The sequence below is a fragment of the Glycine max genome, chromosome 3, assembly GCF_000004515.6.
Source record: "Glycine max cultivar Williams 82 chromosome 3, Glycine_max_v4.0, whole genome shotgun sequence".
Classification (NCBI taxonomy): Eukaryota; Viridiplantae; Streptophyta; class Magnoliopsida; order Fabales; family Fabaceae; genus Glycine; species Glycine max.
This window is the reverse complement of record NC_016090.4, coordinates 45,338,638-45,361,098: the sequence shown is the minus strand read 5'-3', so window position 1 is coordinate 45,361,098 and position 22,461 is coordinate 45,338,638. Positions and strand designations below refer to the sequence as shown.

Below are 22,461 nucleotides of genomic sequence, written 5' to 3'. Positions count from 1 at the left end.
ATACTAAGATGAGATAATTTATTTTTTAAAGACTCAAAATAAATATTTTTCCATTTATAGGAATTAAAACCATATCTAACAAATAAATTCTTCTTGTACAATAAATTTTGCAACATTAAGAAAAGATAAAGAAAAGTATAATATGTAACTGACGATCTGATAAAAAGAAATAGAAAAAAAAACATTATACTGTATGATATATTATACAAATTGTTGTACGAATTACATGATTAAAAAAAAAACATTGCATTAATTTGGTGGCATAAATTGATAGGCGACCAATACTGTGTGAACATGATGAGCATTCATATGATTTTCATTCCTGCTATGGGATTTTATGTATCCATACTCATAAATAAGAAAATGAATATGTGAACACAAGAACATTTACCCAACAGACAATAAATTCGTGGTGCACACTGCTTGCTACCAACTACCAAGATAAAGACTCGGGTTTAATAGCAGGCGAACTCCTGGGTCCTAGATGATCTGAAGTTACGTTTACAATTTATTTATTTTTAATTATGGCAATGATCTGTTGAGGGATCCTTTTCAAACAATCCAATTATAAACCAAGGGACATTGAGTCTAACCAAAGAAGATTAATATCTCATAAAATGCTGAATTAATATTTAAATTTTCTAACCATATCTTGAATATGATTGACATTGAAGAAGAAGATCCGTGGAAAACCTAAAAAATAATCCTATTATAAAAGCTAGCACCCTAGCGTCAGTGACTCACTTCACTCAATTAACTCTTCCGTTCCTTCTTTCTTTATCATCACCAGTGTTCCATATTTCAGAGAAAATGGCTTTATCATCTCCCTCTCTAGTGTTCACCGTACAGAGGTGTCAACCGGAGCTGGTGGCTCCTGCTAAACCCACTCCTCGCGAAGTTAAACCCCTCTCCGACATAGATGACCAACAGGGCTTGCGTTTCCAAATTCCATTCATACTATTCTATGGTAATGAACCATCAATGGCAGGGAAAGACCCTGCTAAGGTCATTAGAGAGGCACTTGCGCAAACTCTTGTTTTTTACTACCCTTTTGCGGGTAGGATTAGGGAGGGACCTGGTAGAAAATTGGTGGTGGATTGTACTGGAGAGGGTCTCATGTTCATTGAGGCTGATGCAGATGCAACACTTGATCAATTGGGTGACACACTTCAACCTCCATTCCCATGCTTCGAACAACTCCTTTATGATGTTCCAGGCTCGGAGGGAGTTATTGACTGTCCCCTAATGCTCTTTCAGGTCCAATAGTTATAATACACTTGCCATTGATGATTCAATTCACTTATATTCTTGTAGTGCCAGCAAGATCAACAGTTGAGCTCCTTATTTTGTCGGGCACTCCTTTGCTATCAACTTCAAATATAACGTTGATAAAGCCTAGAGAAATATTTTTTGAGATTGTTCTTGAAACAAGCATTTAGGATTTTTTTTTCTTAAACAAGAGTATTAATTTATAGAAATTATTATCAGTCTAATTGAGACACATGTTTTCTCTTAATGTCTTATATTAATCATTTAGTTTTATTTTTTAATTAGATTTGTTAATTTTAATTTTCAATTTAATTTGATTTAACAATTAGCTAAAAACAATTTCTCGACTATCTCAAAACACTCATTTTATTTGTATTTGAATATATACTAGCATACTAGTATTTCAATTATTAGCCTATGCCATGCATATGGTAACTATTTATTTTATATAACTTAAATTTACAATAAATAAATACTTTTGAATATATAATTATATTATAATAAAATTTCATAATCCTCTCTTTATATAAAATAGAATAAACATTTTGATCTGAAGTAATTTTAAGGATCAATCTTTAAGAAACGTGTTTTTAGGAGTTTTTTATTGATTTTTTTTAGATATTTTCTTAATTAATCTCTTATCTCTTTCCATTTTTCCTTTTCATATTTATCTTTGTATTAATTTCAATATTTTAAAAAATGATTAATAATTAAAAAAATATTTTATCAAAATATAAACTATTTATTATATTTAAAATATCATCTATATGATAAAAATATGTGTTCATCATAAATTTGAATTATAAATAATTAAAATTTAATAAAATATATTAATTTATTATAAATTTAATTATATAAAAATGTGCATCATACTTACTGTATTATAAGAATACGTACAATGTTTAAAAATGTGTGTACAAATAATAAATGTAATAGATATTTGATGTGTAAGAAAAAAAAACTTATATAAGATGCTAAAATATGAGAATGTTTAAATATTATCACTCTTTTGAAAATCCCTCCAAAGCATAATTTGTTGAAAGAGTCATGATATTTAGACACTTACTATTTTGGACACTTTATTCACATTCCTTATTTTTATTATTATTTATGTCTTCCTATCATATTATTTATCACCTATTTACTTATATTTTTCAACCTTTTTCTTTTCTTTTCTCTCTAGGTCAACTAGCATTTAGGTGCTCAAATATATTTTTTCTTTGCTGAAATTGGGTTTCAAATGATAGGTGACACGTTTCAAGTGTGGTGGTTTTGCCCTAGCCGTTCGCTTGAACCACACTATGAGCGACGGAGCCGGCATAGCACTATTCATGAACACATTAGCTGAAATGGCTCAGGGAGCAACTGAACCTTCCGTTCCACCTGTGTGGCGCCGGGAGCTTCTACAGGCAAGAGATCCACCTCACATCACATGCAACCATCGTGAATACGAGCAAATCCCAAACAACATGGAAGGGATCATCCCTTCATACGAGAACAAGATGGTTCTTCGATCTTTCTTCTTTGGAGCCTCCGACATAGCTGCCCTACGTCGCTTGGTTCCCCACTACCTTAGAAAATGCACCAGTTTCGATCTCATCACGGCATGCTTCTGGCGCTGTCGCACAAAAGCATTGGAGATAGATGCAGACGAGGATGTTCGCATGATGGTCATAGTCAACGCACGTGCTAGGTTTAATCCTCCGTTACCTGCTGGTTACTACGGCAATGCCTTTGCATACCCCGCGGCAGTTACCACCGCAGGGAAGCTTTGTGAAAATCCATTTGGGTATGCAGTGGAGTTAATAAATAAACTGAAAGGTGAGGTGACAGAAGAATACATGCATTCTGTGGCAGATCTAATGGTGACTAATGGAAGATGCTTGTTTACCACCGTGAGATCTTTTATTGTGTCAGATTTGAGACATTTTGGTTTCAAACAAATTGATTTTGGGTGGGGTAGGGCATTATATGGTGGAGTGGCCAAAGGTGGGGCTGGACCCTTTCCTGCAGTATTCTATCTGATGGCACATAAGAATGCAAAAGGAGAAGAAGGCATATTATTACCAATTTGGTTGCCCGCCAAAGCTATGGACAAGTTTGCAAACGAGTTAGATCACATGCTAATTGGGAACCAAAACCAACCTACGGATCCACATCCAATTTTTTACGCGTCTACCTTGGAAAATATTAAGTGGACACCCAAAAAGTTGATTGGCACCCAGTGAGAGAGATACAAGAGAGAAAAAAATATATATAAGTATTATAAATAATATAATATAATTAATAAGAAGGAGAGAAATGGTGAGTGTTTGAAAAAATTGAGATTCAATATCATAACTTGTCTACCTTTGTAGTTTGTAGAATGTCTGTGTTTTCTAAGTATTTGAAGGACTTTAAGTTTTCTTACGTGTATCTTCTGTTTATATAATAATTATTGATATTCAAATAGTTGGGGTGATAGAAGTGTACATACCTGCGATGCTATTAATTTGAAATTAATAGTGCATATGCTCATCATGAACTTATTATTCAATCGAATTAATGCCAATTACTTGGGAAAGCAAAAGTAATAAGCACCTTTAAATATCCAATCTTACCTGAGAGAGAGAGAGATGCTTTGGGCACTTACAATTTCGATTATATTGGCAAAGATGTTTGCAAATTAATAGGATTTGTATTGGCCTGGCGCATTGGCAGAGATAATTGTAATTTTAATTGTATTGGTTTTAAGAAGAAAAACTATTTGACATAATTGTATTTTAATTTTATTGTAGAATTATTTTATTTCTAAATTTAGAACTAATTCAACTTAATCTAAAGTATATATTTTCAATTGAAATGATTTTTAATTTTCAATTTCTTTAGTTAGAAAGTGATTTATCTTATCTATTTCGATACATTTGTTTATTAAAACTTATGCTTTTTAAGTTTAATTACTCATGGGTTCTTATACTTATCATAAAAACTTTACCTTTTAATTTTATACTTAAAAATATTACATTTTAGTCTATATATATATATATATATATATAATCTAAGTTTAAAATGATTAAAAATTATATATGTAGGAACTAAATTAAAAAAGATAAATAATCATTTTTATCTCTTGACGTGTAAGTTACTGCTGACAAATGCGTTTATGAAAGATAAAAATACAAGATTTACTCTATGAAGATGTAAAGAGTGCAACAGATATATCTGAAAGTTAACGGCCAGATAAACCTACCCACGATTAAAATTAATTAAGTTATCTAAAAATAGATTTTCATATTAAAATTTCTAAATAAATTCTCCTCTAAATTTTTGTAGCTAGATCGATAAACCTACCCACGATTATATCCCCTCTACCAAACCAAGCTTTACATTATACGATAAATGTAAACAGGCATTGATGATATCTATAAACAATTAAACATCAAATAGGATTAGAGCCCGCTGACGACGTGCGTTGTACTGTCTAAGACCACTCGTCCTCTATCCATTGTCGTCACTATATTACGTTCACAATAGTAGTTAGTAAAATCAAAGGAGGAATTATATTTTGATAACAATAAATTTTAAACATTCTATTGATAATTCTTGTTTTTTTTTATCTTTTTTATTAAATTATATGATCAATTATTTATTTCACTTAAAAGAATCAGTAACTTTTTTTTCTTTTTCTTTTTATTTTAAATTGCAAACAACTCAAAATTACTTAAGAAACATTTTTCATAATGAAATTATATTCCAACGTGATTTTCCTGCTAGAATGTGCTAAACTACGTTTTGGATAAAATAGATGTTATCGTCAACATAACCGAAAATTCACCCAACCAATCATCAATGGGACTATCCTCTTATCTATTCTTCGCCATATAAAAGTGACACGCTTCAATTAGGACTGTATAATATAATTTAAGAGTTTAATACATATGCATAATATAAAATAATTTTATATTATTATTTAATAATAAATTATCATTTAAATTATTTTAAAATAATTATTTTAAAAATTAATAAATTTATCATATATAATAGATTGTGACTAGATAATTATGTAATTTTTTTTTACTTTATCAGTGTATAACTTTTTTCTCGTAATTTAGTTAAATAAACTTATATTATTTAAATTAAATTTTTAATTTTTAAATAATTTACTAAACATGTTATATTTTTACTATTCATCTTATACTATATCCTAGAATATTTTCGATCAAATGTAAAAAATAAACTAAAATATAAATTTTAAATATAAATCACACTTTCATTAAATTAATTAATGTTATGGTTAAAATATCTTTAAGTAAAATATTAAAAATAATAATAATAATAATAAATAACGCAAATAGAGTAATGTTTAAATAAATAATTAATTTGACTAAAAAAATTAATATTAAATTAAAAAAACTTATCATTTATGAATATTAATATCTTAAAGCATAAAACCAAAAATAATTATTGGTTTGAGTAAAACTAAGTTTAATTTGTTTCTTTAAAATGTTTTGCACTATGTGAATGAAAAATAAAACAATGAATGTATATATAATGAGTCATTAATTAATGATCCCTACCGCTAGCACTGTACGCATGATCAAAACAAACAGCACATCAAACTCAATTGTCAATTACAGAGCCGAACACTGTGATCAAATAAAAAAACACCATGTCACTAATTCGTACGAATGATCCATTATATATTTCTTATTATTTCACCAAGTCACAAGGCTCAGACGAAGGAAGTAATTAAGCTAGTCTATATATTTTAAATTTGTGATCATCTTCATTAATATTTCATTCCATGGCTTCTTGTCACTCGTCTCCCACCCTAGTGTTTACAGTACGAAGGAGGCAAGCGGAGCTAATAGCGCCGGCTAAGCCGACGCCTCGTGAAGTTAAGAAACTATCGGACATTGATGACCAAGAAGGGCTTCGTTTCCAAATCCCCTTCATACAATTCTATGGTAATAATAAAGAGTCCTCCATGAAAGACCCTGTTGAAGTGATAAGAAAGGCACTTACAAAAACTCTAGTATTTTACTACCCCTTTGCGGGTAGGCTTAGGGAAGGTCCTGGCCGCAAACTCATGGTGGATTGCAATGGTGAAGGCGTTCTTTTCATCGAGGCAGACGCTGACGTCACGCTGCACCAATTCGGTCCCAGTTATCTTCTTCATCCACCGTTTCCTTGCTTGGAGGAGCTTCTGCACGATGTTCCCGGTTCACGTGGAGTCACCAACTGTCCCCTCCTCCTAATCCAGGTCTTTCTCATTATATATATATACTATCTTCTTATTTATATAGTGATTTCTTTTTATATATTCTTATTTTATAATTCTAAAATACCATACCATTTCTTTCAATTAATTCCTTTTTTATGATTATTATTTCATTAATTTTCTTAAATTCTTTCTCTGTGTAATAAATATTAAATATAATGCATAAAAATATTATTTTTTTCTAAAATTTGAATTCATTATTTTAATTTTTATAGAAAAAAAGTGTGAATTTCGATTTTAATCCCTATAAAATGTTTTATTTTATTTATATTTGTCAAAAATTTGAAATCAACGTTATTTGTATCGAAAATGGATGTAGCTAGCTCTTGGTATTTTCCACTTTTATCTACCCCTTGAGTAATATTTTTCAACGAGCAAAATATATTTTTTGTCCGTTGTTTAATTTTGATTTCTGTTTTAAGTGTTAATTTTTTTTAGTCCCTCATAAATTGTTTCATTTTTTTGTCCTTAAAGTTAATTTCAACTTTTTAACTGATCATACGATAAACATAAACTTTGTGAAATTTTTATTTAAGTTTCTGACAACTACAAATTATCTTATAGTCTAAGTGTTTATTTTTATAACATTTCTGGTTATTTCAAGATGAGTACAACAAAAATTTGGTATCAGCCAGAAAATTTGCAAGCAATTAGTTGAAATTAACACGTGAGACTAAAAACAAAACCGAAGAATTTATGAGAAATTAAAAATTAAAAAAAAATTATAAAGATCTAGAAACAGAAATCAACGCAAGAGGAGTGACAAAAATATAGTTGATCCTTTTTCAAAGTACACAGAGGGTGGTGAGAGTAATTTCTGTTTCAAGTTACACTAATCTATGAATGCAAATGATAGGTAACGCGGCTCAAGTGTGGCGGTTTCATTTTCGCCCTCCGATTGAATCACAGCATGAGCGACGGATTCGGCATAGCGAAATTCATGAAAGCCTTAGCCGAAATCGCCTGTGGCGCAACGGAACCTTCCCTCACTCCAGTGTGGTGTAGGGAGCTCTTGAATGCAAGAAACCCACCTCGAATTTCACGCACCCATCACGAATACGAGGTGGAAAACAAAGCCAAAGGAACTATGATGATCCCATTAAACGACGTGGTGCAACGTTGTTTCTTCTTCGGACCTAGAGAGGTAGCTTCTCTCCGTAGTTTGGTTCCCAAACATCTTGGTAGATGCACAACATTTGAGGTCATCACTGCATGCATGTGGAGATGCCGCATAAGAGCATTGCAACTTGACCCAGAGGATGATGTTCGCTTCATTTACACTATTAACATTAATGCCAAGGTGAATCCTCCATTACCTAAGGGTTATTACGGTAATGGATTTGTGCTCTCGGCAGCGGTAACCACATCACGAAGGTTATGCGAGAATCCATTTGGGTATGCTTTGGAATTGGTAAAAAATGCAAAATCCAACGTGGATGAGGAGTATGTGCGCTCTACCTCAGATTTAATTGTGGTGAAAGGAAGACCCCATCAAGCAACTACGAGGTCCTACCTTGTTTCGAATACTACACGTATTGGGCTTGATGAGGTTGATTTTGGGTGGGGCAAGCCCATTTATGGTGGGCCTGCCACGGGTGGAATCACAAGTTTTCCTCAAATGACAAGCGTGTACGTGTCATGTAAGAACCACAAAGGAGAGCATGTGATAGTGGTACCAATTAGCTTGCCAGCCAAAGCCATGGAGAGGTTTGCTACAGAGTTGGAGGGGATGCTAAGACACGCCAGCCAACCAATAATGGGAGCTCATCAAGGATTAATGTCTTTTCTGTGAGAAATTATTGTAGCTATATGTTTGGTGTAGACATATATATGTCCTAGGTGTTAATTAAGAAATATATAATATAATGTGATGAGAAGAGAGGAATAAAATAAAATATTAGAGTGATAATCAGGAGTATGTATTGTATGGGTGTTTATATACCATTATACTCAAGCAATGATATATATAGAGTCAGTTTAAAATATACATAATTAAATATCCCTGCTGAAAAAAATTATGATTAAACAAACTAATTTCGTTAGTTATAGTAACATTTATTAATTGTATTTGTACCAATCTCATTTCAAAATAAATAAATATATATTAACATTATAAGGATTTAAAACTTGATTGTTGAAACTTAAAATGGAAATTGATAAATTATATTATCATATTACATGAATGAGACTTATATATTATCCAATTATGTAATGACATGTTATCACATTAGATATTTTAATTTTATTCTTATAATTAAAGTTTAAAGATTTTTTTTGTAAATTTGATATTTTATTTTTTATTTTTAATTTAGTATTTTATTAAAAGATATTTTTATCCCTAATTAATTCTTATTATTCATGATTTTAGACCTAGTCTTTCCTTTCTTATTTATAATTTTTTCACCATCATCAACAATAGAGTACTTTTAGTGCGCCACTACCTATGTCATGCTTCCTATCTGGCCATTGACCATCGAGACTACCAACCACAGCTATATAAGAGTTCTCGTCTCCACATTTCTTGTGCAAAAATAGAGTGTTATTAATATATTTTTCTTTTGTCTTTTAAAAAAATAAAAGATTCTAATTATATCTAATAAATTAATCTCGAAATTATCTTTTATTTAACATTAGAACAAACTTATCTTTTATTCAACATTAGAATAAATATATCTAATAAAATTTTAAAATATATATTTTTTATCTTTATCTTGATTTTCTTTATAGTAAATTAGAGAGGAAAATATTATATATGCATTTGACGGGAAAAATTATAAATATTTTTTCTCTAACTTGTTTACTATAAAGAAAATCAAGATAAAGATGAAAAAATATATATTTCAAAATGTTATTAGATATATTTTTGCTAATCTTGGATAAAAGATATTTATTATAATGTTGGATAAAAGATAATTGTGAGATTAATATCTTAGATGTAATTAGAGTATTCTTTTTCAAGGCAAAAAATTATATATATATATATATATATATATATATATATATATTAATAACACTCAGTTTTTGCATAGAAAATACAGAGACCAGATATAATCGTCGTCAAGGGTTGATGGTCAAGCAGGAGGCACGACGTAATAAGCAACGCGGCAAGGACGCATGGAAAATATTCTATTGTTGACGACAATGAAAAAAATTATACATAAAAAAAGAATGACTAAATTTAGAATCAAGAAAAATACAAATTAATTACAGATAAAAATATTTTTTAATAAAACATTAAATTAAAAAAAAATATCAAACTTATAAAAAGATTATTTGACTTTAATTAAAAAAAAATAAAATATCTAATGTAATAATATAAATTATATGATATGCCATGATTGAATAATATATAATTATACCAAAGTAACGACTGAAAAATCTTAGCAGCGAGCGACACTCAAACGCAGAGACGTGTAAAAGGTGAGACCCCTGATACTGGGATCCCTCATGCATTATTTGAATTGAGGTGAGGGCTTGAATGGACTGCGTAGCTAATTGCATACTGTTCTAGTGTGGGACGTTGAGTATGTGGTTCGAATGAACCAGCAGATTATTCTTCGCATTCAGATTGTGATTGTGATTGTGACCAAGCATATCTTGTCATGTCTACAGCCGACAATACATACCCTACAAGAAAAACAATAATATATTTTTTAATGTGTTTCGATTATATTTATAATAAGAAAATATTAATTAATTTTTTATATAAACAAAATAATAAATAGTTTTTTTTATTTTTTTATGATGTCATCATAATTTTGTGAAATAAAATTAATTCTTCTGTGTCATTGAAACACACTACTCATATTTACTTATTTTTCCATAAAAATTGAACTTTGCTTTTAAAATCAGTCCTCTTATGTGCGATGCATAGAACTTTTATGTGAGTGTGGTTTACAAATTACAATAATTAATAATTGTATTAGAATTTATTTATAAGAGGCACAAATGATATGATTGCTGAAAAAAAAATGATATGATTAAAATTAAAATATTTAATAATTACATTCTTTTTCTTCTATGATTTTTAATCTGCAAATATATATGGATTCCTTTTTTCTGATGCATTTAGTCATAGTGTTGACTCTAACATGACAGGTACTAAATTCCGAAGATATAAACCCTTACAAAACCACCATCATCTAAACTGTTAAGTCATTTCACTAATTACAGTGAATGTTAATGATACGAAATTGAAATCACCGGTAAATGAAAAACAAAACCTGTGATTTGAATCATAATCGTTCGAATCTAAACTCGAAAAAAGTACAAAAGATTCAGATCCAATCTTGAAGAGATCGAAGCTCACATTCATAGAGAGAGAAAGCGTGTATCAAAGTAAATTGAAGAGAGAATGCGAATTAGAGACATGAGAGACCTAAGAGAACGAGATCATAGAGTGAAACGGAACAGCGATATTGCTTATTTTGGTTTTGGTAAAGCTGCTTATAGAAATAAAGTATTACTTGATTTTAACTAGAAAAAATATTACCAAGGCTATAGTGACGCAAAATAAAAATAAAGCTAAAACACAATCATATAGTGATAGTTCAACAAAAATATAGATAAAAGTAACTTTTAGTGACTCAAGTCTTGTATCACTATAGAGTGTGTGTCACTATATGGTATTTTTGTTTTTTTTTGTAGTGACATGGGACTTTTAAGAAGTTAAACCTGCAAAATTTTATGATTCTCTATATATTTCAGTCAATAATAAAAATATAAACAGTGTGTTACTATAATATTTCTATATAAATCAACAATATTTAAGTTAGAACAACTCCAACGTAGTAACTTATTATATTAGTTCTTAAAGTTAAGCATCTTGAGAATACCATCAGAGCAAATGAGTTTTCATAGAACTTTTATAAACAACTATAATCAAGGTTATTTAACTATTAAAAAAACATTTTTTTAGTCAAAATAAGGATTCTTAATTCTGTGAGTGGAGAAATAAAATGAGATCCACTAAACATAACTTAAGAACTCTAGTTCTACCATTAAAGTGAAAATTAATCAGTATTTTTAAAGCTTATATATATATAAAGATGCTTTTATTTATTTGTTTAAAGAGTGTTAATAATATTAAGAAAATATTAAGTGGGTTGGGAGGATTATCATGTTGCTAACTGATCGTATAGCACTTAATCAATTATTAGTAATTCTTGATTATAAATTAAAAAATTTAATATACGTCACATAAAGATGAGTAGACACCATAGGTGTATAATAGTCTAGTAACCACCAAATGATTTCTCAATATAACACACTCTTTAAGATACTTTTCTAAACATGTTTTTAATACATTATATATAATTAAAATTTATTAAAAACAACCATCATAAATGACAATCATTAAATAAAAAGAATTATAAATTGAGTCAAATAAAGAATGTATTAAAAATAGCTACTCCCATTTCTCGTTTAAGTTTTATCCTATTAGCTAGTTGAAATCGCCGGGGGTGCACATTCAAAACTTAACCTGAAATCGGTACCGTACCCTATATTTTCTGAACATGTGAACAATATGATTTAAGATCAACAGAAGATGTGTAGGTAATTTGGTAATCATATTTCTTGGCTTGAAACTGCATTCCTTGAGTTTCGCCCCTGTAGCTGCCGAATGAACCATTCCTTTCAAAGATACCCTCCTTTATATCGATCGCCATAGTCCTTATCATATAGTATATATCAACGCATGCTTTTACTCTGTGCAAATATAAATTAAATTCCGTTTCCTACTATCACTAAATCAAATCCCCAACCCCACCAACTCTTCACCAATAAACTGAACCACACTCTCCCAATACTTCTCCTTACCCACTATGAGCACCATCATGATCCTAATACCCTTTATACTAGCTTCATTATTTCCCTTTTTTCAAGCTCAGCCTCTATCATCAGCCTTCGCCAACCAAGGTCAATGGAATCTCCTGCAACCAAGCATTGGCATATCCCCAATGCACATGCAACTTCTCCATAACGACAAGATCATCATGTTCGACCGAACCGATTTTGGTCATTCATACCTCCCTCTTTCTAATGGCCGTTGCCGCATGGATCCCAACGAGATTGCCCTAAAAGTTGATTGTTCCGCTCACTCAGTACTATACGATGTAGCCACAAACACTTTTCGACCCTTAATGATACAAACAGACACGTGGTGTTCCTCGGGCTCGGTTCTCCCCAACGGTACATTGGTCCAAACCGGTGGCTACAACGACGGTGAACGTAGCATTCGCATGTTCACCCCATGCTTCGGTGAAACCTGCGATTGGGTCGAATTCCCAGGTTTGTTGTCACAAAGAAGATGGTATGCAACGAACCAAATACTCCCAGATGCTCGTGTCATTGTTGTTGGAGGTAGAAGACAATTCAACTATGAATTCTTACCTAAAACACCTAGTCCTAACAGTTCTCCCTCATCTATTCCACTTAATTTTCTCCAACAAACTAGCGATAGAAGTGAAAATAATTTATACCCTTTTGTGCACCTTTTACCCGACGGAAACCTATTCATCTTCGCCAACACGAAATCCGTGTTATTCGACTACAAACAAAACAGTGTGATCAGAGAGTTTCCTCCAATCCCAGGTGGCGATCCTCGTAACTACCCTAGCTCCGGATCTTCGGTTCTTCTCCCACTAGACGAAAACCTAGATTCCCTCGAACCTGAAGTGGTGGTGTGCGGCGGAGCTCCACGTGGCTCGTTCGAGAATGCCGCACGTGGGAACTTCGTGCAAGCCCTTGGCACGTGCGGGAGGATTAAAGTCACTGACTCTAACCCTAATTGGGTGATGCAGAACATGCCGATGCCGAGAGCAATGGGAGACATGCTTCTTCTCCCCAACGGCGACGTTGTTATAATTAACGGCGCAGGAGCAGGGACCGCCGGGTGGGAACACGGCCATGACCCGGTGTTGTCGCCGGTGATATTCCGGCCATCGGAGACGGTGAATCAGTTTAGTGTGATGGCACCGGCGTCAAGACCTAGGTTGTATCACTCTTCAGCGGTGTTGTTGAGAGATGGAAGAGTTTTAGTTGGTGGTAGCAACCCACACGTTTTTTACAATTTCACTGGGGTTGAGTACCCCACTGATCTTAGCTTGGAAGCGTTTTCTCCGCCGTATTTAGCGCCGGATTTCGCTCCGGTGCGACCAGTAATTAGGTATATTACTAACAACAATGTGTTGGGGTATAGGGTTTTTTGTTATGTCACATTCACAGTGCCTAATTATGCTTCGGTGAGTGAGGTTTCGATTAGGATCGTGGCACCGTCGTTTACTACTCACTCTTTTGGACAGAATCAGAGGATGGTGGTGTTGAAGTTGAGTGCAGTTACATATCTGGCCGGGGAGGCATATTACGCCACCGTGATGGGGCCTTCCACGGCGGAGATAGCACCGCCGGGGTACTACCTTTTGTTTGTGGTGCACAAGGGTGTGCCAAGTTGGGGTTCGTGGGTGCAAGTGATGTAATATGTAACGGAGATTATGGGTAGTTGCACATTTGGTTCAATATGGGTGTTAATAACATAGATGTAACAGAGGAATTTGTTAGAGCAGGTTAATCAGGTCAATCATGATGAGTTAATGACAATGTAAACCAAGAAAGAAATCATGATTTGTATGTATTTCGACCAATATGTTCTGTACTAATTTGGGGTTTCTCAAGTATGTTTCACAAAATTGGTTAAAAATATATTAAAAGTTGAAAAGAATGGTAGTAGTTAAAATTAAACTGATGGCCAGAAACTTTTAAACTGTTTATTAAATTATAAATATTTAATAAAATTAATGGTTGAAATAATTAAAAAAATATAAAATGATATAAATAATATGTTTAAAAAAATTAAATAATTATTTTAAGGATAAAAAATAAATAAAATATAAAAAATTAGAAAATAAAAACTAACGTTTTAAAAACATTAATTCAAATAGCATTTTAAAAAATATTAAAATTATTTAAGAAAATTTATTTACCAAACATACAAACAAGTTTTTTGTTAATAAAAAAATTAAAAACTAATTAAAATGACTTCCTAATAACCTTAAGTTTTAGAGATTAACTTTTACTAATTATAATTTGATAATATTTTAAAATGAAAATAAAATAAAATGATATATTAATATAAATTTATTGTCTTAATTTTTTGAAGGGAACAAACTTATGTTATTTTACAAAGAATATAAGGCTCATTACAAGTTGAACTAAAAAAAAAAAAAAACCATGTGAACAGGAAAACGATCTAGATGTTCTTGCTAAGCAATGAAGAACTTGATTGATTTGTCTATTGATAAACTAAACACTATAGTTTCTGAGATGAGATAATTTTCTTACACAGCATAACCTGCTTCTGAGTTGGTGAAATTTTTCAAATTCAACACATCCGCATTTGCTTTGCAGTCAGTTTCGAAAATGATGTTTTGGAGGTGTATTTCAGAGAAGCCCAGGATATAGCTGCAAGTAGTGACGCGGCCTCTACCTTGGTACCAGTTGCTTCTAGTTCTGATGAATTGACCCGTTGAGTCTCTAAATTCTGGAAAAATGGCAGCGTGTACATTGCAATCATGGATGGTCCTTCCAATCCCATACTAGTTCATTTCGTCTTGAACAATTAAAAGGTGTTTTTTCCTTCGTTTCCTCTAAAATCTCACACCTAAACATATCCTTACTAAATATTAAATTAATTGTCAAATAAAAGAAATGCACTACTCTATTTATTTGGGATGTTATACCGAATTGGCATAATTTGCTTTCAAAATTACTCAATTAGTATAATTTTTTAAACATAAGTGAAGTCGTAACTATGGTGTACAAGTTATTAGTCAAATTAAAATTTTAATTCAAAGTGATCTATACATCTAATCTATGCTCGACACTTCGAGTTACATATATAAATGGTAAATTGAACTTATATTTTTTTTTAAAGAATATATAACTTTTTGAAACTTTAATACTATATATGTTAAAAAATATACAAAATTAAAATATAATAATATAAAGTAAATTTAAAATTATAATCTGGAGATAATATGTATAACATACTCCATTTATTGTATTGGGCCAACTCCAGACTCGATCTTTATCCTATGCGCCTTTTCTTGTGATCTTGCTCAGTGTGTTTTACTTTATTTAGTGATGAACGACAAATGGGACAAGTGCATCAACTCACCTCAACAAGAGTGTGAGCTCAAGCTTAAACCATTATCACACGCACGAAGATGCACTGTATTGTTTATTACTCAGGCTAGCTAACACATGTTATGTTAGTCACTCAATGTGAATGTGGGACTTTACAATCTGGCACACCTTGTGTATTTAAATATTTGTTTAATCAAGCATTTTATACTCTAGAGCAAAGACAGGGCACATTAATCAATTTAGAAGGGTAAGACAGTAAGCAAAAATTTATGAATACAAGTTCCACCATAAATCTGAAAGCTTGGGATAAGATATTGAAATAAGTTTGTCAGTTTTCTGCTCGTATTGCTGTTACACCTAGTTCTAAATTGGTTTAATACTTAACGTGAACCAACTTCAACAGCAATATTTTAAGGGAATATGACCTGAACCAGGTTAATTTGTGTTCTATTCTATCTAAGAAGAACTAATTTAATAGTCAAGAATACCACACTATAGCATTTTGCAACCTTTCAGAAACAGAATGTAGCATTTTTCAGATGCTGCAAAGATCAAGTAATCAACTAATGAAAAAAAGACTAGAAACAAAGACTGACTTTGGCTTTCACGAATTACCAAAAGTACCACTCCTCATACCAATGATTAATTGTTACAATGGAGGATGATGAATATCCTCTAACACAAGACTAAAAATAGCAACATCCTTCCTGTTTTTTCCAACACCCTTTGGGATGCTTTGTTCTCTATAGCAACAAAAGCTTGTAACCTTACCAAATCAGGCACATCCTTGAAGACTTGTGACAGCAATCTTCACTGCTTTGGTGGAAATCCCTTGGCCCCAGTACTTGGCAACTATGACATAGTCAATCTCAGCCCTGCACCTGTCATCACCTGTTCCAGGAGACACAGACACAAACCCAATGGTTACATCGTCAACGCATATGGAACGAGTCCATGGATGAGGCATGCACAGATCTCGAATGACAGTCAACGCTTGCTCCCTCGAAACAAAAGTGTTCCATCGAGTGTGAAATCATCTACATCGCTCAATTTGAATGGTCGCTGGGTGATTTGTGACAAGTTCATTGTCATACCATGTGTTTTTCTCGTATGTTTTAGACAACAAACTTCGTACTATTTCTGATCATTTATATTAAATATGTAGCTCATCGATTTTTATTCAACAGATGGATGTAAATACATATCTCAATACAAGTAATAGTTTCAAGAAATATCTATAAATTAAACATTTATAAGAGTTTGGCCAAAAGAGGGAATCTTGTAATTAAGTAGAGTAAACATGTTTATACAATCTTGTAATTAAATTATAAAAGAGGGAATCTTTTTTAAAATCGAATTATTATTTTATTTGCTAAAGCTTCACTTGCTCAAATTCGGTCAGACTCTCGTAAGCAGCTTTTTTTGAGCAAGCTCGGGCCAAAGAATTCACCCAGCAAAGTCCAAGATATCTTTCCTTCCCGTCTTTGTATCTGTGGATTAACAGAGCCCTGTCAATATCAAAATAGTACCAAGTGACTGTCAAGTGTCAATTGCAGAGAAGACATCAATGTATTAAAATCAGTGGGTAAAATTCAAAAACTATTGGGGAAGTGCATACGCATACTACTTCCATGATCCATGATTGTGATGGTTCCCACATGCACAACAGTAAACCATATGATCAAGAGAAACGCAATTTTGCGGAAAATTGTGTTTATAATGGATTCAAGTTAAACATCACAACAACATCAGATGGAGGAATCAGTCTCAGACGAGTATAATTGGTCTGATTTCATGGAAAGGATTAGAGTAAACACTCTTTGTGTATTATTAATGGATTGTTTTCTAAGTGTGCAACTGCATCATGGAGCTGGCAAGGACAAACAAGTTTTTCCCAAGCCATAGCTTTGGGTTCCAAAACTGAACATGTTAAATCCAACTCTATATTCTCAATGTTCATTGGAAACCTCTAGAGATGAAAATTTGCCAGTCCCTGAAAAAATAAAAGGACGCCAGAAACAAGCACATCCCATAACAAGTAGATAGGTGCAGATATATCATTACAGTGAATTTTACATTATTTGCACCGAAACAAGGCCAAATGTTACTACAGATTAAACTAGTCAGTCAGGAGTAATTTCATCCGTTGACAAAAAACTATAAACTAGCAAATCCTTAACAACCCCCCTTGAGAAAAGTGTACTTTCTGAGGACACCCTCTCTAAGGAACCCAGCCTTTTCAAACACTCTCTGAGAATCCAAGGGTGAGGTATGCAGACATCCCTTATGAAGTTCAGAGCCTAGCCTCTTCCCTTGTACGGCATGTTTCCCATCGGAGGTTTCGAGTCACTTGATCATCACCGGCCCATAACAAGAAATCATCAACGTCACTCATCTTCAATGGTCGGAGACTAACCCTGGAGAGAGATCCACCCTTGCCATCTTTGGTCAAATATGCATTAGTTTCTTTTCTAAGGCCGGGATCAAATATCCCCCACCACACTAAATGAAACTGGGGGCTTGAATAACTCGCAAATGTGTATTATTTTACCAATGAAACTGGGGGCTTGAAACTGGAGCCACTTACCTAGAAGCAAATTTAACCGGAATATGCTAGAAACACTATTTTATTAAAACGTAAGACGTGGGGCTTGAAAACAATTCTGAGAATCATTTCCATCGAATCAAAACCGAAAAATTTTGCTATTGAAAATGTTAGGTGAGAGAGTACTAGACAATCGTATAAAGACCATGGATGATATCCAAGGAGACTGTCGAGGAAGCCATCGAGAACGTTTATTGGATTTGGAGGGGACCTAAGATAATGGAAAAGTTTGAGTCGAATTAGAAGGGGCCGCGCGAACGCAGGCCCCCACTACCACAAATTATGACGTAGACTCTCCTACTTGAGGAGACCTTAGGTAGACACCCCTCCAAAGTGCAATGGAGGTCACCAAACCTAGGCCATAGGCCTTCTTGAACACCCATTGACCCCGTCCAGGTAAGTATGTTTCAATGTGGTTAGTTGGTCCTTATTTAAACTACCTGAGACCGTACGCAAGTATATTCCTCGCTGGTGTGGGACTAAGATTTTGGTATTTTCTCCATCTGATTGTCCAAATTCAGTAATAATGTGCTAACGAACAGGCATTACTATATCAATAGAAAACAATGTGCACTTCACTCACAAACTTCTTTAAGTTTAACTTCGAACCGTAATAATAACAAGACCAATCATAGACAGAGGATGAGCAACAGAAATATGGAAGTACAAGGGGACTCCAACTCAATACAAAATACAGAACATCCCCTGAAAATTAACAGTAGAACTTAATACATTCTAAATTATTCAATCTGAAAACAAAACTAAAGAGGCACCTTTTCTAGCTAAAAACCAAGTCTATGACCTAACCTTTATCAAATTCATAACATATACAAAACCAAAATTACAGCCATCAAAAACAATATTATTCTGCATTAGCCAAAAGCTCCAAACCATAGAATGTTATACCATTTGCCAAGACCTTTTACCACAAACATGGTTAGAAAATTCCTACAAATCACCAAAGAAAACACAATCGGCACCCAGTCCATCACTAGCTATGTTTCTCCTAAGCAAATTGTTTCTTGCTGGCATCCAATTCAGAATTAATTTCCAAGAAAAAACGAATTTTACTTGGCACATTACACTTCCAGAAAGACTTGAACAAATAGCAATCATGATCCAGCACATTAGTAGAATGCAGCCTACAAGGATTCAACAAGAAAGAATATGCAGACTTTATAGAATATATGCGTGAACTGCATACTGACCACGCTCATTCATCTTGTTTTTCCTTACAAAGGGTAAAGCCATAACGGAAGTAATTTGAAGATGAACAGTCTTTAGTAATGGCAGTGGAATCGTTAAGGATGTTGCTATTTTTAGTCTTGTGTTAGAGGATACCCATTCTCCATCGTAACAATAATCGTTGTGAAAGCCAAAGTCAATCTTGGTTTCTACTTTATAGTTTTTTTGCATTACTTGATCTTTTCAGCATCTGAAAATGCTTACGTTCTGTTTCTGAAAAGTTGCAAAAATGTTATGGTGTGGTATTTTTTACTATTAAATTAGTTCTCCTTAGATAGAACATAAAACTGGTTCAGGTCAGATTCCTATAAAAAAACTGCTGTTAAGAAACCCAAACTGCCTATTGTAATATTGTATTAAACTAATTTACAACTAGGTATAACAGCAATACAAGTAGAAAGCTAACAAACTTATTTCAATATCTTATCCTAAGCTTTCGGATTTGTGGTTGAACTTGTATTCATAAATTTTTCCTTTTTGTTTGTTGCCTAGTATGAGCAAAGTAAATGTAGGATCGTATGTAAACCAATTAGAAGTACAACTTTGCACTAAAAGTTGAGTTACTATTTGTGATTTGTGGCTGAAGCATTTTTAGAAATGTAAGTTTTAGTAGTCCAACCTTGTAACTTTAACCATTTTGAGCAAATACTTCCGGCATGAGGCATCCATGTGCTACTATTTTCTTCCCAGTTTGCTAACTAATTGTAGCACTTCCAAATTCCTATATATGACTGGGTGTGAGGTCATCTTGACCTCCCTTTCCAATTTACTTGGCTGCCATCCTTGAGCCATGTATTTGTCACCTAGTCTCCTTTTCACCTTCACCAAATAGCTTAAACCTGAATCTACTAATGCAAAGTGCTGAATCCAATATTAAAATTTAAAATGACGATACAAATTGTTAAATTGAAGAGTAAGCGGGCAGCAACTACCAAAACAGAAAAAAAATACAAGAATCAGTAGTTGGACATTATTAATAGATAAAATGATGCTTATAAAATTGAATAGGGGAGATATGCATCTTTACAATTTGGAACAAAATTAATGAAACCATTCCATTAGGCTATGATGGTTTTTCACGAAACTTTCTCTTAATAGTAGGGTGTGCCACGCTCATGCTACAATACAATGCACGAGTGACATTTGAGAGTGCCAATAGCAAGCTACTGTAGTAGACCCTCCCTACAAAAATGTAATTTAATATCGTGTGGACCAATGAACCACATATCAGATATTAAACTGAAAAACAGGTACTACACTTGATCTTTAGCCCAAAGGCCGAGAAAGTTATGAAGATAATAATTTCAAAATGTCAATTTTATATGGGACTTAATCACGGTGTAACTTCGATGGAGCTTTTAGTCATGGACGGAGTCTTTGACAATGAGCACAAATGTTTCAAGCTAGTTTCTGTATAATACTGATAATTCTGAAAAATGAGTGAATTAAAAAGGAAACATTAACTCAGTGATTGAGAGTGGACATTCTTTCTCTGCGGGAAAGAGAAAAATCATAGTTCCACTTCTCAAAAAATAGTTAAACCTTCAAAAGTTCCAAAGAAAAAACCGTTGGCATTTATTTAATGCTCATTGCTAGTTATTTTTATTTTGACTTCTTGCCCATATCCAATATTGAACTAAAGATGAAGCCATACATCAAGGCTACCCTCCGTCCCTTAAATTCATAATGAAATAATTTATGCATGAGACAGAACAAAACTCTAATTGTATTTAATTTATACTATATTACATTTCAAAATTTGATTATGTTTCAAGTTAAAATGAGTTTTTTCCCTTTTATTGTTGTGGTGCATGCTTTTGATAGGTTCAGGGAACATTTTCTACACAATGGATCTGTGTATATTCCAGAGATGACCATGGGGGAAAACTTGATTTCTCCTAACGTTGTCACAAGGTGTAGGAGCCGAGAGCTGGTATGGATACCCAAATTAGCTGCAGAGTTGATAAATTGGATAAACTTAAACACACTGCATATATGTAACACTTCCAATAAATTCCATAGGTGAAGCATGCAAAATACAACATTGAACTTAATCAGAAAGGGGCTGCGCGAACGCAAGCCCCCACTACCACAAATTATGATGTAGGCTCTCCCACTTGGGGAGACCTTAGGTGGGCACCCCTCCAAAGTGCAATGGAGGTCACCAACCTAGGCCATGGACATTCACGATCGTCCATTGACCCCACCCAGGTAAGTATGTCTCAAGGTTGCTGGTTACTCCTTATTTATGCTGCCTCGTGAGTCATGAGTTAGCATGTTCCTTTCCGGTGTGGGACTAACGTTTTGCTTCAACTTTCTTGTTCTTTTTGCTCTGTAGATTGCCTAACTACAGGAATGCTACGCTAGTTTTCTCTAATATTATTCAAAATACAGAAAATTCTGTTTAATCTTACACTGGAAACCATAGTTATCCTCGGATTTAATTTAAATTCAAACCATAGTTATCTCAACAATTGCACAGCATCCCTGCATCTCTCTCTGAGATTTTAAACTAATCCAAACAAGCTAACACTTCCTAGTCTTAGAACTCTTATCACATCACATGGTGAAAGGTATACACTCACTACAAACTAAATAACATGAAAACGATGAACACTTTGATCACGAACATTTTAAGTTTTAACTGGTTTAAATAGTGCAGGCTGCTGTAATAATAATGACTCCATAATAAAGTATTATTACTGACTCTCCAATCTGTGGTCCACTAGTTCATAAAAGAGAATAATAGGCATAAAAGGTTCACCATAGACAGTGGATGATGAGCAGGAGAAAACATGGATACGATGTTCTTCCTATAACCTCCAGTTTTCCAGCTAGTCCGCACACCTATTTACCTCTCTGAAGGTGTGTGTGAGAGAGATAAGACAGCACTCCAACTTTTATTCTTCAAATGTTGATTTTCTTAACAATCATGTTT

At 33.0% G+C, this 22,461-nt stretch overlaps 3 protein-coding genes, 3 non-coding genes and 1 pseudogene across 6 annotated transcripts; 3 read left to right on the top strand and 4 right to left on the bottom strand.

Moving 5' to 3' along the window:
- The first annotated feature begins 612 nt into the window (after positions 1-612).
- LOC100787907 (benzyl alcohol O-benzoyltransferase) lies at positions 613-3,720 on the top strand. Its single transcript, XM_003521689.5, has 2 exons — positions 613-1,257; positions 2,517-3,720. Exons 1-2 carry the CDS (start codon positions 811-813, stop codon positions 3,495-3,497), a joined length of 1,428 nt encoding a protein of 475 aa, XP_003521737.1. The 5' UTR covers positions 613-810; the 3' UTR covers positions 3,498-3,720.
- Positions 3,721-5,913: 2,193 nt separating this feature from the next.
- On the top strand, positions 5,914-8,512 carry LOC100787380 (benzyl alcohol O-benzoyltransferase). Its single transcript, XM_003521688.5, has 2 exons — positions 5,914-6,511; positions 7,386-8,512. Exons 1-2 carry the CDS (start codon positions 6,053-6,055, stop codon positions 8,319-8,321), a joined length of 1,395 nt encoding a protein of 464 aa, XP_003521736.1. The 5' UTR covers positions 5,914-6,052; the 3' UTR covers positions 8,322-8,512.
- A 3,842-nt stretch (positions 8,513-12,354) lies between these two features.
- LOC102667503 (aldehyde oxidase GLOX) lies at positions 12,355-14,047 on the top strand. Its single transcript, XM_006577209.4, has one exon. The coding sequence runs from the start codon at positions 12,355-12,357 to the stop codon at positions 14,005-14,007; it is 1,653 nt and encodes a 550-aa protein (XP_006577272.1). The 3' UTR covers positions 14,008-14,047.
- Positions 14,048-16,348: 2,301 nt separating this feature from the next.
- LOC100792840 (uncharacterized) lies at positions 16,349-19,630 on the bottom strand (annotated as a pseudogene).
- LOC113001325 (U1 spliceosomal RNA) lies at positions 18,521-18,682 on the bottom strand. Its single transcript, XR_003266644.1, has one exon. It is a non-coding gene; the product is annotated as a U1 spliceosomal RNA (small nuclear RNA).
- Positions 19,631-20,620: 990 nt separating the features above from the next.
- LOC113001283 (U2 spliceosomal RNA) lies at positions 20,621-20,814 on the bottom strand. The gene has a single exon (XR_003266602.1). It is a non-coding gene; the product is annotated as a U2 spliceosomal RNA (small nuclear RNA).
- A 767-nt stretch (positions 20,815-21,581) lies between these two features.
- LOC113001255 (U1 spliceosomal RNA) lies at positions 21,582-21,742 on the bottom strand. Its single transcript, XR_003266574.1, has one exon. It is a non-coding gene; the product is annotated as a U1 spliceosomal RNA (small nuclear RNA).
- Positions 21,743-22,461: the final 719 nt, after the last annotated feature.